At 41.5% G+C, this 12,419-nt stretch overlaps 1 protein-coding gene across 3 annotated transcripts in view; it reads right to left on the bottom strand.

Annotated features, from left to right (window-relative positions):
* Positions 1–4,826: 4,826 nt before the first annotated feature.
* The window catches only part of LOC115163386 (calcium-binding protein 8), a 101,713-nt gene continuing 94,120 nt past the window's right edge, over positions 4,827–12,419 (bottom strand). For all 3 annotated transcript variants that reach the window (XM_029715212.1, XM_029715211.1, XM_029715213.1), the window contains exon 6: positions 4,827–6,607. In XM_029715212.1, coding sequence (XP_029571072.1) covers positions 6,480–6,607 — 128 coding nt within the window. In that variant the 3' untranslated portion in view covers positions 4,827–6,479. The remainder of the gene's footprint in view (positions 6,608–12,419) is intronic.

Below are 12,419 nucleotides of genomic sequence, written 5' to 3'. Positions count from 1 at the left end.
ACATAGACAATATTCAGGCTATTCTTAATATTAACTTAAATCTGGACTAAAAAGCACTTTCAATGGAGATTTAACATTGATCTTGCTTTTTAGTCCAGCACAAGGCTTAATCTGTGTCCAGGAAACTACCCCTACATGTTTTAATGTTGTGCATGAAAAGTTTACATGTGTACGTGTATGTACTGTATATATATGTATTTTATGTACAGTGTCCATACAGCACATACAGTGCCTTCAGAAAGTATTCAGACCCCTTGACTTTTCCCTCATTTTGTTACGTTACAGCCTTATTCTAAAATTGACTAAATAAATACAAATCCTTAGCAATCTAAACACAATACCCCATAATGACAAAGTGAAAACAGGTTTTTAGAAATGTTTGCAAATGTATTCAAAATAAAAACTGAAATATCTTATTTACATAAGTATTCAGACCCCTTGCTATGAGACTTGAAATTGAGATCAGGTGCATCCCTGTTTTCATTGATCATCCTTGAGATGTTTCTACAACTTGATTGGAGTCAACCTGTGGTATATTCAATTGATTGGATGTGATTTGGAAAGGCACACACTTGTCTATATAAGGTCCCACAGTTGACAGTGCATGTCAGAAAAAAAAACAAGTCATGAGGTCGAAGGAATTGTCTGTAGAGCTCTGAGACAGGATTGTGTCAAGGCACAGATCTGGTGAAGGGTACCAAAAAATGTCTGCAGCATTTAAGGTCCCCAAGAACACTGTGGCCTCCATCATTCTTAAATGGAAGAAGTTTGGAACCACCAAGACTTTTCCTAGAGCTGTCCGCCCGGTCAAACTGAGCAATCAAGGGAGAAGACCTTGGTCAGGGAGGTGAACAAGAACCTGATGGTCACTCTGACAGAGCTCTAGAGCTCCCCTGTGGAGATAGGAGAACCTTTCAGAAGAACAACCATCTTTGCAGCACTGCACCAATCATGCCTTTATGGTAGAGTGGCCAGACGGAAGCCACTCCTCCGTAAAAGACAAATGACATCCCGCTTGCAGTTTGCCAAAAGGCACCTAAAGGACTCAGACCATGAGAAACAAGATTCTCTGGTCTGATGAAACCAAGATTGAACTCTTTGGCCTGAATGCCAAGCATCATATCTGGAGGAAACCTGGCACCATCCCTACGGTGAAGCATGGTGGTGGCAGCATCATGCTGTGGGGATGTCTTTCAGTGGCAGGGACTGGGAGCCTAATCAGGATCATGGCAAAGATTAACTGAGCAAAGAACAAAGAGATCCTTAATGAAAACTTTCTCCAGAGCACTCAGGACCTCAGACTGGGGCGAAGGTTCACCTTCCAACAGGACAACGACCCTAAGCACACAGCCAAGACAAAGCAGGAGTGGCTTCGGGACAAAACTATGAATGTCCTTGAGTGGCCCAGCCAGAGCCCGGACTTGAACTCGATCAAACATCTCTGGAGAGACCTGAAAATAGCTGTGCAGCAACACTCCCCATCCAACCTGACAGAGCTTGAGAGGAAATGCAGAGAAGAATGGGACAAACTCACCAAATACAGGTGTGCCAAGCTTGTAGCGTCATACCCAAGAAGAATCGAGGCTGTAATTGCTGCCAAAGGTGCTTCAACAAAATACTGAGTAAAGGGTCTGAATACTTATGTAAATGTAATATTGTTTTTTTATTTTTAATAAATTAGCAAAAATGTAAAAAAACAGTTTTTTCTTTGTCATTATGGGGTATTGTGTGTAGATTGATGACAGAAAAAAAATATTTGATCAATTTTAGAATAAGGCTGTAACGTAACAAAATGTGGAAAAAGTCAAGGGGTCTGAATACTTTCCGAAGGCAATTCAACCACCATGCTACTGAAGTGAGACTGTGTTAGTTTTCCAGCCTAATTCACCATCACTTTTTATTATTAAGAAATGCATTGATTCTGTGAGGGCAGGTACAGCTCCATCACCTGTAACTGTATAATATACCCAGGCTAGAGCCTTTAATGTGGGCTACTATGTATTTATTTCTTCATAAACATAAGGCTCTGACGATACCCTGGTATTACAGTGTATCGTGGGGTTAGGGCAGGGCTGTGTCCCAAATGACTCACTATTCCCTCTATAGTGCAATACTTTGACCAGAGCCCCATAGGCCCTGGTCAATAGTAGTGCACTACATATGTATTAGGGTACCATTAATGAAGCAGACAAGGGTGACGGCTCAAAACAGCAAAATAAGGAACAAGCTCCAGTTTGACAGAATACATTATACAATGAATGAGGAGAGAATTTGCCACCTATTAGGCTTAAATTGGTGGTCTCAACAATATTAAATCCAGTGTGGCCTGTGCTTTTACTTTGACATCATAAAACAAATATGAAAACTTCACAGAGGAGCCATCCATCCAAGCATGATGTAAAAATGAACGAGGACATTCATTGATCATACTTAAAAGCAAACCTCTTCAATGTGATTAGAAAGGAGATTTTCTGCCATGGTAAAGACATACATAATTGCAATAAATAGACTGCTATGTACAGTTGAAGTCGGAAGTTTACATACACCTTAACCAAATACATATAAACTCAATTTTTCACAATTCCTGAAATTTAATCCTAGTCAAAATTCCCTGTCTTAGGTCAGTTAGGATCAACACTTTATTTTAAGAATGTGAAATGTCAGAATAATAGTTGAGAGAATTATTTCAGCTTTTATTTCTTTCATCACATTCCCAGTGGGTCAGAAGTTCACATACACTCAGTTAGTATTTGGAAGCATTGCCTTTAAATTGTTTAACTTAGGTCAAATGTTTCGGTTAGCCTTCCACAAGCTTCCCACAATAAGTTGGGTGAATTTTGGCCCATTTCTTCTGACAGAGCTGGTTTAACTGAGTCAGTTTTGTAGGCCTCCTTGCTCGCACACACTTTTTCAGTTCTGCCCACACATTTTCTATAGGATTGAGGTCAGGGCTTTGTGACGGCCACTCCAATACCTTGACTTTGTTGTCCTTAAGCCATTTTGCCACAACTTTGGAAGTATGCTTGGGGTCATTGTCCATTTGGAAGACCCATTTACAACCAAGCTTTAACTTCCTGACTGATGTCTTGAGATGTTGCTTCAATATATCCACATAATTTTCCTTCCTCATGACGCCATCTATTTTGTGAAGTGCACCGGTCCCTCCTGCAGCAAAGCACCCCCACAACATGATGCTGCCACCCTCGTGCTTCACGGTTGGGATGGTGTTCTTCAGCTTGCAAGCATCCCCCTTTTTCCTCCAAACATAAGTATGGTCATTATGGCCAAACAGTTCTATTTTTGTTTCATCAGACCAGAGGACATTTCTCCAAAAAGTACGATCTTTGTCCCCATGTGCAGTTGCAAACCGTAGTCTGGCTTTTTTGGCGGTTTTGGAGCAGTGGCTTCTTCCTTGCTGAGCGGCCTTTCAGGTTATGTCAATGTAGGACTCGTTTTACTGTGGATATAGATACTGTTGTACCTGTTTCCTCCAGCATCTTCACAAGGTCCTTTGCTGTTGTTCTGGGATTGATTTTAACTTTTTGCACCAAAGTACGCTCATCTGTATGAGACAGAACACGTCTCCTTCCTCAGTGGTATGAAGGCTGTGCGGTCCCATGGTGTTTATACTTGCGTACTGTTGTTTGTACAGATGAACGTGGTACCTTCAGGAGTTTGGAAATTGCTCCCAAGGATGAACCAGACTTGTGGAGGGCTACAATTGTTTTCTGAGGTCTGGCTGATTTCTTTTGATTTTCCCATGATGTCAAGCAAAGAGGCACTGAGTTTGAAGGTAGACATTGAAATACATCCACAGGTACACCTCCAATTGACTCAAATTATGTCAATTAGCCTATCAGAAGCTTCTAAAGCCATGACATCATTTTCTGGAATTTTCCAAGCTGTTTAAAGGCACAGTCAACTTAGTGTATGTAAACTTCTGACCCACTGGAATTGTGATACAGTGAATTATAAGTGAAATAATCTGTCTGTAAACAATTGTTGGAAAAATTACTTGTCATGCACAAAGTAGATGTCCTAACCGACTTGCCAAAACTATAGTTTGTTAACAAGAAATTTGTGGAGTGGTTGAAATACGAGTTTTAATGACTCCAACCTAAGTGTATGTAAACTTCTGACTTCAACTGTATGTTCCACAAACAGTGCAGTTAATCGAACCAACAATTATTTTGGTAGAACATTCATCATTTCATAAAACTTTCTATACAGATAAGATAGATAAGAATCATAATATTATACTTCAACATTTCATGTTCTGATAATTATACATCTATACAAGGGATGAATAATTCAGCTGACATTTCCGCATACCTTTCGTGTAATAAATGACAGCACTACAGTATGCAGAGCGACACCAAGTTGGCGGAGCACTAGCTCTGGTCCATGGCGTTAGTGCGGCCTGCTAACTCTAGGCTCAGGGTATATTAGGGTATATCAGGGTATATTAGCCCATCTGTAAATAGCCCATCCAATCCACCTACCTCATCCCCATATTGTTTTTATTTACTTTTCTGCTCTTTTGCACACCAGTATTTCTACTTGCACATCATCATCTGCACATCTATCACTCCAGTGTTAATTTTCAAAATTGTAATTACTTCACTACTATGGCCTATTTATTGCCTTGTATATAGACTTTATTTTTTTCTATTGTGTTATTGACTGTACGCTTGTTTATTCCATGTGTAACTCTGTGTTGTTGTTTGTGTCGCACTGCTTTGCTTTATCTTGGCCAGGTCGCAGTTGTAAATGAGAACTTGTTCTCAACTGGCCTACCTGGTTAAATAAAGGTGAAATTATCATTCTTTTTTAAAGGGTTTGCAGGCTGCACTGACACCCTGGACCAGAGCTAGGAGAGCACATAAATTGTTACAAAAAATATCAGAATCCTGGAGCCAACCTCTAGATGGGGCTCTTGCACCAGTCTGTGATTCTACTCTCCTTTCTGCTCATGGGGAAAGATGCCAATTATTATAGAGTGCAAAAGGGTGGGTGAAGGAACCCACAAATGATGGACTGTTCCTACCAAAAATACACTTTTGTAACAGAAAACAACAACCGTTTAGTGTTCTTCATTCAGTACATCTCTATTGAGTTGTATGGCTTTGGCCAGAGAGCTGTGTCTCTGTCTGTCTACCTGCCTGTGTATTGTGACGTGGAAGGCATTAGCATCTAGTTTCACAGTGCCCTTTCCTTCCCTCCACCTCTAAATCTGCTAGAGCAGACTGTACCAACACAATCATGCACAAAGAACACCGTCAACCAATACACTTAGACTACAACAACATGGGTTACATACATATTTATACATCGACGTTGGACTTGATCGCATGCAGTACTGTAGCTATTACAAGCAGTCCTCAGCAAAACTGAAGGTGGTTTCAATATTACCATGAGAGTCAATACAATACAGGAGTTCAGACCTACCTACCTCAAGAGGAATTAGATCATAGGTACATTACAGCCCATACTTTTCACAGCTATGGTCTTCCAAACACTGTTCTGTTTAGCACTGGAGAACCTTCCACAGAGAAAGTAAGAGTGAGTTATTTTTCAATTTTACATATTGGGAAAATATTGTCCACAAGAATACCAACCGATTTCACTCCTGAACTCCGGATGAAAGCTTCTAGAACAGCTTAAACACCAGCCCTACAGCAGACGACACCATCATGCCTGTCGCATCCAAAGCCTTACTGTATGCTCCAATGATGAGCTGGCTTCCACCTCCCCTCTGGAAACTAGAATAACAGGCCAATTATTTCAGTGTGTGTGTGTGTGTGTGTGTGTGTGTGTGTGTGTGTGTGTGTGTGTGTGTGTGTGTGTGTGTGTGTGTGTGTGTGTGTGTGTTAGTGCATACATAAGTGCGTGTGTGCGTAGCCAGATTGCAGCGGTGCATCCCGTGGCTCATCAAGCTGCAACGCAGGAGGCATAACTCCAATCTCTCTCACACAGATACAATTGAGGATATGTCTCAATCCACAAGGATGCTGCCTTATACAGACACACTGAGGGCCTGTCTCAATCCACCATGAATTTTGCCTTCTGAGGCAAGCAGTTAAAATTGCCTTCTGAAGTACCATCATATGAAGACTCTGGGTAGGGAAGAGAAGAAGAGTTCTGAACTCCTGTACTCCTGTTTTTATTGCATTAGGGAACAGAGATAGCAGAGTAAGCGAAAGTCAGCCCTTGAATGTCCCTGCCAGAGTAAAGGGGTTATGAGGGGTCTCGCTGGACTCCTCATGCTGGCTTCTCAGTGTCGTTGGATGTCGGACTGTCATTCACTCAGAGAAATCTGGTGGTTTATCAGTCAGTGTTTTTTGTTTGTATGTCACCATCAGTGAGGCATTTTTGAAGTCGTTTTTTTCTTCTAAAGAAACAGGAAATGACCTCACCCACTGTCATCATGCACATGCAGGTTTTTTTCCCCCGCTCACAGTGGGCGTGGCCGGGTGTGGCTACTCCAGGCCGTTCCGCAGCATTTGATTGGCTGCGATGAGCATGACACTGATGATGAAGGCCATGGCGAAAGCGCAGATCAGACTCTTCCTCACGCACGTCTGCCGGTTCTTATTTTTAGAATGGACTAATAGAAGAGAGAAAGGGGTAAAGGGAGAAAGAGAGAAAAAGCCAGAAAGAAAAAGATGCATAGAGGTTTATTACCAAATTCATTTCCAGCTGGCACATCACATTACACATCATATTTTTGCCATTTGCCATTCTCTGTTGTAAGAAAGGGAAAAAGAGAAAGCCTAATACCAAGTCATTTTCAGCAGTGTGGTGAGAAATTACTATTGAACAAACTGCACCAGGCTCTCTTCTGAATCATATAGTTTAGGTGTCAGAAAGTGAGTAAGTGAATGAGGGAGGGATGGAAGAAAGAAAGAAAGGAAAGGAGTAAGTGGCAGGGAGAGTGACTCTGGCAGAGAGAAAGCACAGCACCTAAATCCTTCAGGTGAGGCTCTGCTCTCTGTCAGATGATGTGTTTGTGTTTGTGGCTGCAGCACAGTGGGACCCGAGATGAAAATGGAACTGACACAAATATACAGTACAACTGGACAAATATGCACGCACACACACATGCGGGCACGCACACATTCACACGCACATACATTCTCCCAACAAATTGTGCTATTTTCTTAGTTTTTTGCGTTTTGTGTAACTTATTTTTTACAATTATTTTTAACATAATGTTTCTGCTACCGTCTCTTATGACCGAAATAACTTCTGGACATCAGAACAGCGATTAATCACCGCGGACTGGAATAAACTTTTTCCTTTAACAAGTCCGATGAGAAGGTTATCATGCTTTCACTGGAACAGTGAAGAAAAGATGCAGGAAAAGGGGCCACAGATCGGGCTGCCTTCGGAGAATCCGTAGGCGAGCAATCTCCCACTGCCATCCGTTCTTCTTGCTAATGTGCAATCAATGGAAAATAAAATTGATGACCTACAATTAAGATTACCCTATCAACGGGACATTAAAAACTGTAATATCTTATGTTTCATCGAGACGTGGCTGAACAACGATACGGATAATATAGAGCTTGCGGGATTTTCAATGCACCGGCAGAAGAGAGAAGCTACGTCTGGTAAGACGAGGTGTGGGGGTGTGTGTCTATTTGTCAATAACAGCTGGTGCGCGATATCTAATATTAAAGAAGTCTTGAAGTATTGCTCGCCTGAGGTAGAGTACCTTATGATAAGCTGTAGAACATACTATCTACCAAGAGAGTTCTCATCTATATTACTCGTAGCCGTCTATTTACCACCACAGAATGAATCTGGCACTAAGACCGCTCTTAACCAACTCTATAAGGCCATAAGCAAAGAAGAAAATGCTCACCCAAAGGCAGCGCTCCTAGTGGCCGGGGACTTTAATGCAGGGAAACTTAAATCAGTTTTACCAAATTTGTACCAGCATGTCACATGTGCAACCAGAGGAAAAAAAATCCTAGACCACCTTTACTCCACACACAGAGATGCATACAAAGCTCTCCCCCACCCCCCCTTTGGCAAATATGACCATAATTCTATCCTCCTGATTCCTGCTTACAAGCAAAAACTAAGCAGGAAGTACCAGGGACTCGCTCAATACGGAAGTGGTCAGATGACGCGGATGCGACACTATAGGACTGTTTTGCTAGCACAGACTGGAATATCTTCCGGGATTCATCCAATGGCATTGAGGAGTACACCACCTCAGTCATTGGCTTCATCAATAAGTGCATCGACAACGTCGTCCCCACAGTGAGCGTACGTACATATCCCGACCAGAAACCATGGATTACAGGCAACATGCGAATCGAGCTAAAGGCTAGAGTTGCCGCTTTCAAGGAGCGGGAGAGTAGTCCGGATGCTTATAAGAAATCCCGCTATGCCCTCAGATGAACCATCAAACAAGCAAATAGTCAATACAGGATTAACTTCACTAGGGTAGGGGGCAGCATTTGGAATTTTGGATGAAAAGCGAGCCCAAATTAAACTGCCTGCTACTCAGGCCCAGAAGCTAGGATATGCATATAATCGGTAGATTTGGATAGAAAACACTCTAAAGTTTCCAAAACTGTTAAAATAATGTCTGTGAGTATAACAGAACTGATATGGCAGGCAAAAACCTGAGGAAAATCCATCCAGGAAGTACTATTATTTTGAAAGGCTGTTTTTCCATTGAAAGCCTATCCACCATACAAAGACTTAGGACCCAGTTCACAATCTCTATGGCTTCTTCTACATGTGGCCAGTCTTTAGGCATTGTTTCAGGCTTTTACTCTGAAAAATGAGGGAGATACAGCACTTTCAATGAGTGGACAGTGGAAATTTCCAGACATGAGTCCAGCGCGTGATCGGGAGCGCACCTTTCTTGTTTCTCCTTTTCTATTGACAAAGCTTTTGTCCGGTTGAAATATTATTGATTATTTATGACAAAAACAACCTGAGGATTGATTTTAAACATCTTTTTACATGTTTCTACGAACTTTTATTGTACTTTTTTGACTTTTCATCTGGATGTTGAAGCGCGCTTTGTGCCTTTGGATTACTGAACTAAACAAAACTGAGTTTTTTTGGACATAAAGAGGGACATTATCGAACAAAATGAACATTTATTGTGTAACATGGAGTCCTGGGAGTGCCACCAGATGAAGATCATCAAAGGTAACTGATTAATTGAATCGCTATTTCTGACTTTTGTGAGTCCTCTCCTTGGCTGGAAAATGTCTGTATGGTGTTTTGTGGCTAGGCACTGTCCTAACATAATCGCATGGTGTGCTTTCGCCGTAAAGCCTTTTTGAAATCTGACACTGTGGTTGGATTAACAAGAAGTTTATCTTTAAAATGGTGTATAATACTTGTATGTTTGAGGAATTTTAATTAGGCTGAACAGGCCCCCATTAACATTGACGGGGCTGTAGTGGAGTGGGTCGAGAGTTTCAAGTTCCTTGGTGTCCACATCACCAACGAACTATCATGGTCCAAACATACCAAGACAGTTGTGAAGAGGGCACAACAAAACCTTTTCCCCCTCAGGAGACTGACAAGATTTGGCATGCGTCCCCAGATCCTCAAAAGGTTCTACAGCTGCATTGAGAGCATCCTGACCGGTTGCATCACCTCCTAGTATGGCAACTGCTCGGCATCTGACAGTAAGGCGCTACAGAGGGTAGTGCGTACGGCCCAGTACATCACTGGGGCCAAGCTTCCGAACATCCAAACTTCTGAACATCCATATAATAGGCGGTGACAGAGAAAAGCCCATAAAATTGTCAGAGACTCCAGTCACTCAAGTTATGGAATGTTTTCTCTGCTGCAGCATGGCAGGCGGTGCCAGAGCACCAGGTCTGGGACCGAGGGGCTCCTTGACAGCTTCTGATGCAAAGCCATAAGACTGCTGAATAATTAATGAAATCGCCACTAGACTATTTACATTGACCCCCCTCCCTTTTGTATACTGCTGCTGCTCGCTGTTTATTATCTAAACATAATAAACACTCCTACCTACATGTACAAGTTGCCTCGGCTGGCCTGTTTCCCCGCACACTGACTCGGTACCGGTACCCCCGGTGTATAGCCTCGTTATTGTTATTCTTATTGTGTTACCTTTTATTATAATTTTTTACTTTAGTCTATTTGGTAAATATTTTCTTAACTCTTCTTGAACTGCACTGTTGGTTAAGGGCTTATAAGTAAGCACTTCACGGTAAGGTCTACACTTGTTGTATTCCGTGTATGTGACAAATACAGTTTGATTTGATTTGAACTTCAGGCCATGATATCATTATCCGGTTCAGTCTACCTCCAGCATGAAATGGTAAGTCAGCAAATCTCCCTCCCCTGCCCAATCAGTGACCTGGAAACAGCGGAGCTGGTTTACGGGGCCGTGGTAGCTGTGGTAATTAGATGGGCTGGGCCAATGACCTGCAGGTACAAAGTCCTGTGTAGGCTGCCCCCGCCCCCTTTACATTTCACTCTCTCACTCTCACAAGCTATTTACAACTCTGTTGTCAGAAAGCACTGAACAAATCCCTTTACTTACACAAAAGTCAACTTTAACAGTTTTTTTTGTTAAAATTAGTAATCAAAATGAGCTATAGATTTGTCATATCTGTATCATGAAGCATTTTACGATAACACAATCAATTGTGCCCTACAGTGACATCAAGTAATTATTTCTATAGGTCAGAACACATTCAAGTGTTCGTAAATAGCGGGTACTGTTCATTTAGACCCTGGAGCCTGATATTCTCTTCCCCTGCGTGATTTAGCCCATAGTGGTGCTAACTGTAAGTCCCAGTCACAAACCCAGTTGAAACATCCCATTCGCACAGAGGACACATTGTAATCTCTCAGTCTCACCTTCCGGTTTTAATACTCTGATAAAGCACCTTACAATCCATGTCCAGCCCTGATGTCTGTTGCCACTCTTACAGCAGTAAATCTACCATGACAGGCCATTTCGGCTCTGCTGCATCACACAGCCTTTCCAGTTTCATAAGGAGCAGTGTGTCTCAGACTGCAACAGAGAGAGATTAATAAGGGAATGACCTCAGAGTGTCTATTTTGGCTCTAACCTGAAAGGCTACAGAACCAACAGCTTACTGGGGAAGGAGGTTCTAGTTGTACTCAAAGGATCTCAGGGGAAATGCTACATTTTATGTTTTTAACTATTCACCTGAACACTGGTCTCCTGCTCCTGACATTCAATTGTTGTATCATTTTCACTACAGACATAATAGGGTCATTCCAATAATTCAGTGCCTTTTGAGAAGTGTAACTTGGTCAAAAAATAATTTTGATTCCACCTAATTTTAACATTCTGTCAAAAACAGCATATGTTCAACTTCATAAAAAACATGTTTTCCCATCTCAAGTGGATACATTTCAAATAGACTTTAGGAAGTGCCTATTGAATTCCAAATAAAGTAACAGGGTTGACCGTAACAGGTTGACGATTTCATCTTAAATCAGCCAGAAATCCCTTGGTGAATGAGGGAATGGAAGCTTATTGAGTGCAACAGTGAGTGGTAATTGAATGCAAGCTGCACCAAAACAATTAAATTGCTAAAACATTTCTAGCCTGTATATCTATGGGTAACAGGGTTGACGTGTTATACTCAACCCACTCAGTTATCCACCACAAAACGGCCAAAAAGAGTAGAGCCAGCTCACCTGCTTTGACACTATGATTTGACTATTAGATGTTCAATGTTTCTTTTGAAAAAACATTTTAAAAGGAATAGTTTCAACATATTAAAACGAGTGTGGTTCACTTAACAGGGTTGATCTTAAAATAAAGGACAGACGTAAATGAATCACTAATCACATTAAATAAATAAAAAGTCTTTAAAAATGCCTATGTCGAAGCAACAAAAAATAACTCGGTTTTTACAATGATGGTGAAACTTGGAGACATTTTTGGATTAAGTGGTTTGAAATCTTTCTAGAAGTGACACAGGGCTGATGGAGGGACATGTCAAAATTGTGCATTTTGGCACTTTAGCAAGCCTTTCTTCATATAAGAAAATTGGATTTATTAAATTCTCCATGTAGTCTATATTAAAGGGCACTTCAATTAATATAGCAGGCTTTTCAAATTCTATATTGGTGTAACATTTGTACTTAAAATATCAAAGGGACACAAAAGGCATTATTTTCGTGGAACGACCCGATAACAAACAAAAAATAAAGATTCATATCAACCTAAACACCCTTCCCTGCTGCTATGGTATTCATAACTCCCTGATGACACCTTTTTTCATCATAGCCCAGGTGACCAAATGACTTCCCACACCATGAACACCTTCAATCAATAAATCAGCAGGTGGAGTCTGACGGTTATGGATCCTGATAGGTGGAGTCAGATCCATCCTGACGGGTGGACGGGCGTGCAGCGCTCTCTG

The sequence above is a fragment of the Salmo trutta genome, chromosome 26 (genome assembly GCF_901001165.1).
Source record: "Salmo trutta chromosome 26, fSalTru1.1, whole genome shotgun sequence".
NCBI classification, from domain to species: Eukaryota; Metazoa; Chordata; class Actinopteri; order Salmoniformes; family Salmonidae; genus Salmo; species Salmo trutta.
Note: the sequence above shows the minus strand (reverse complement) of the source record. Positions and strands in the feature narration are given on the sequence as shown.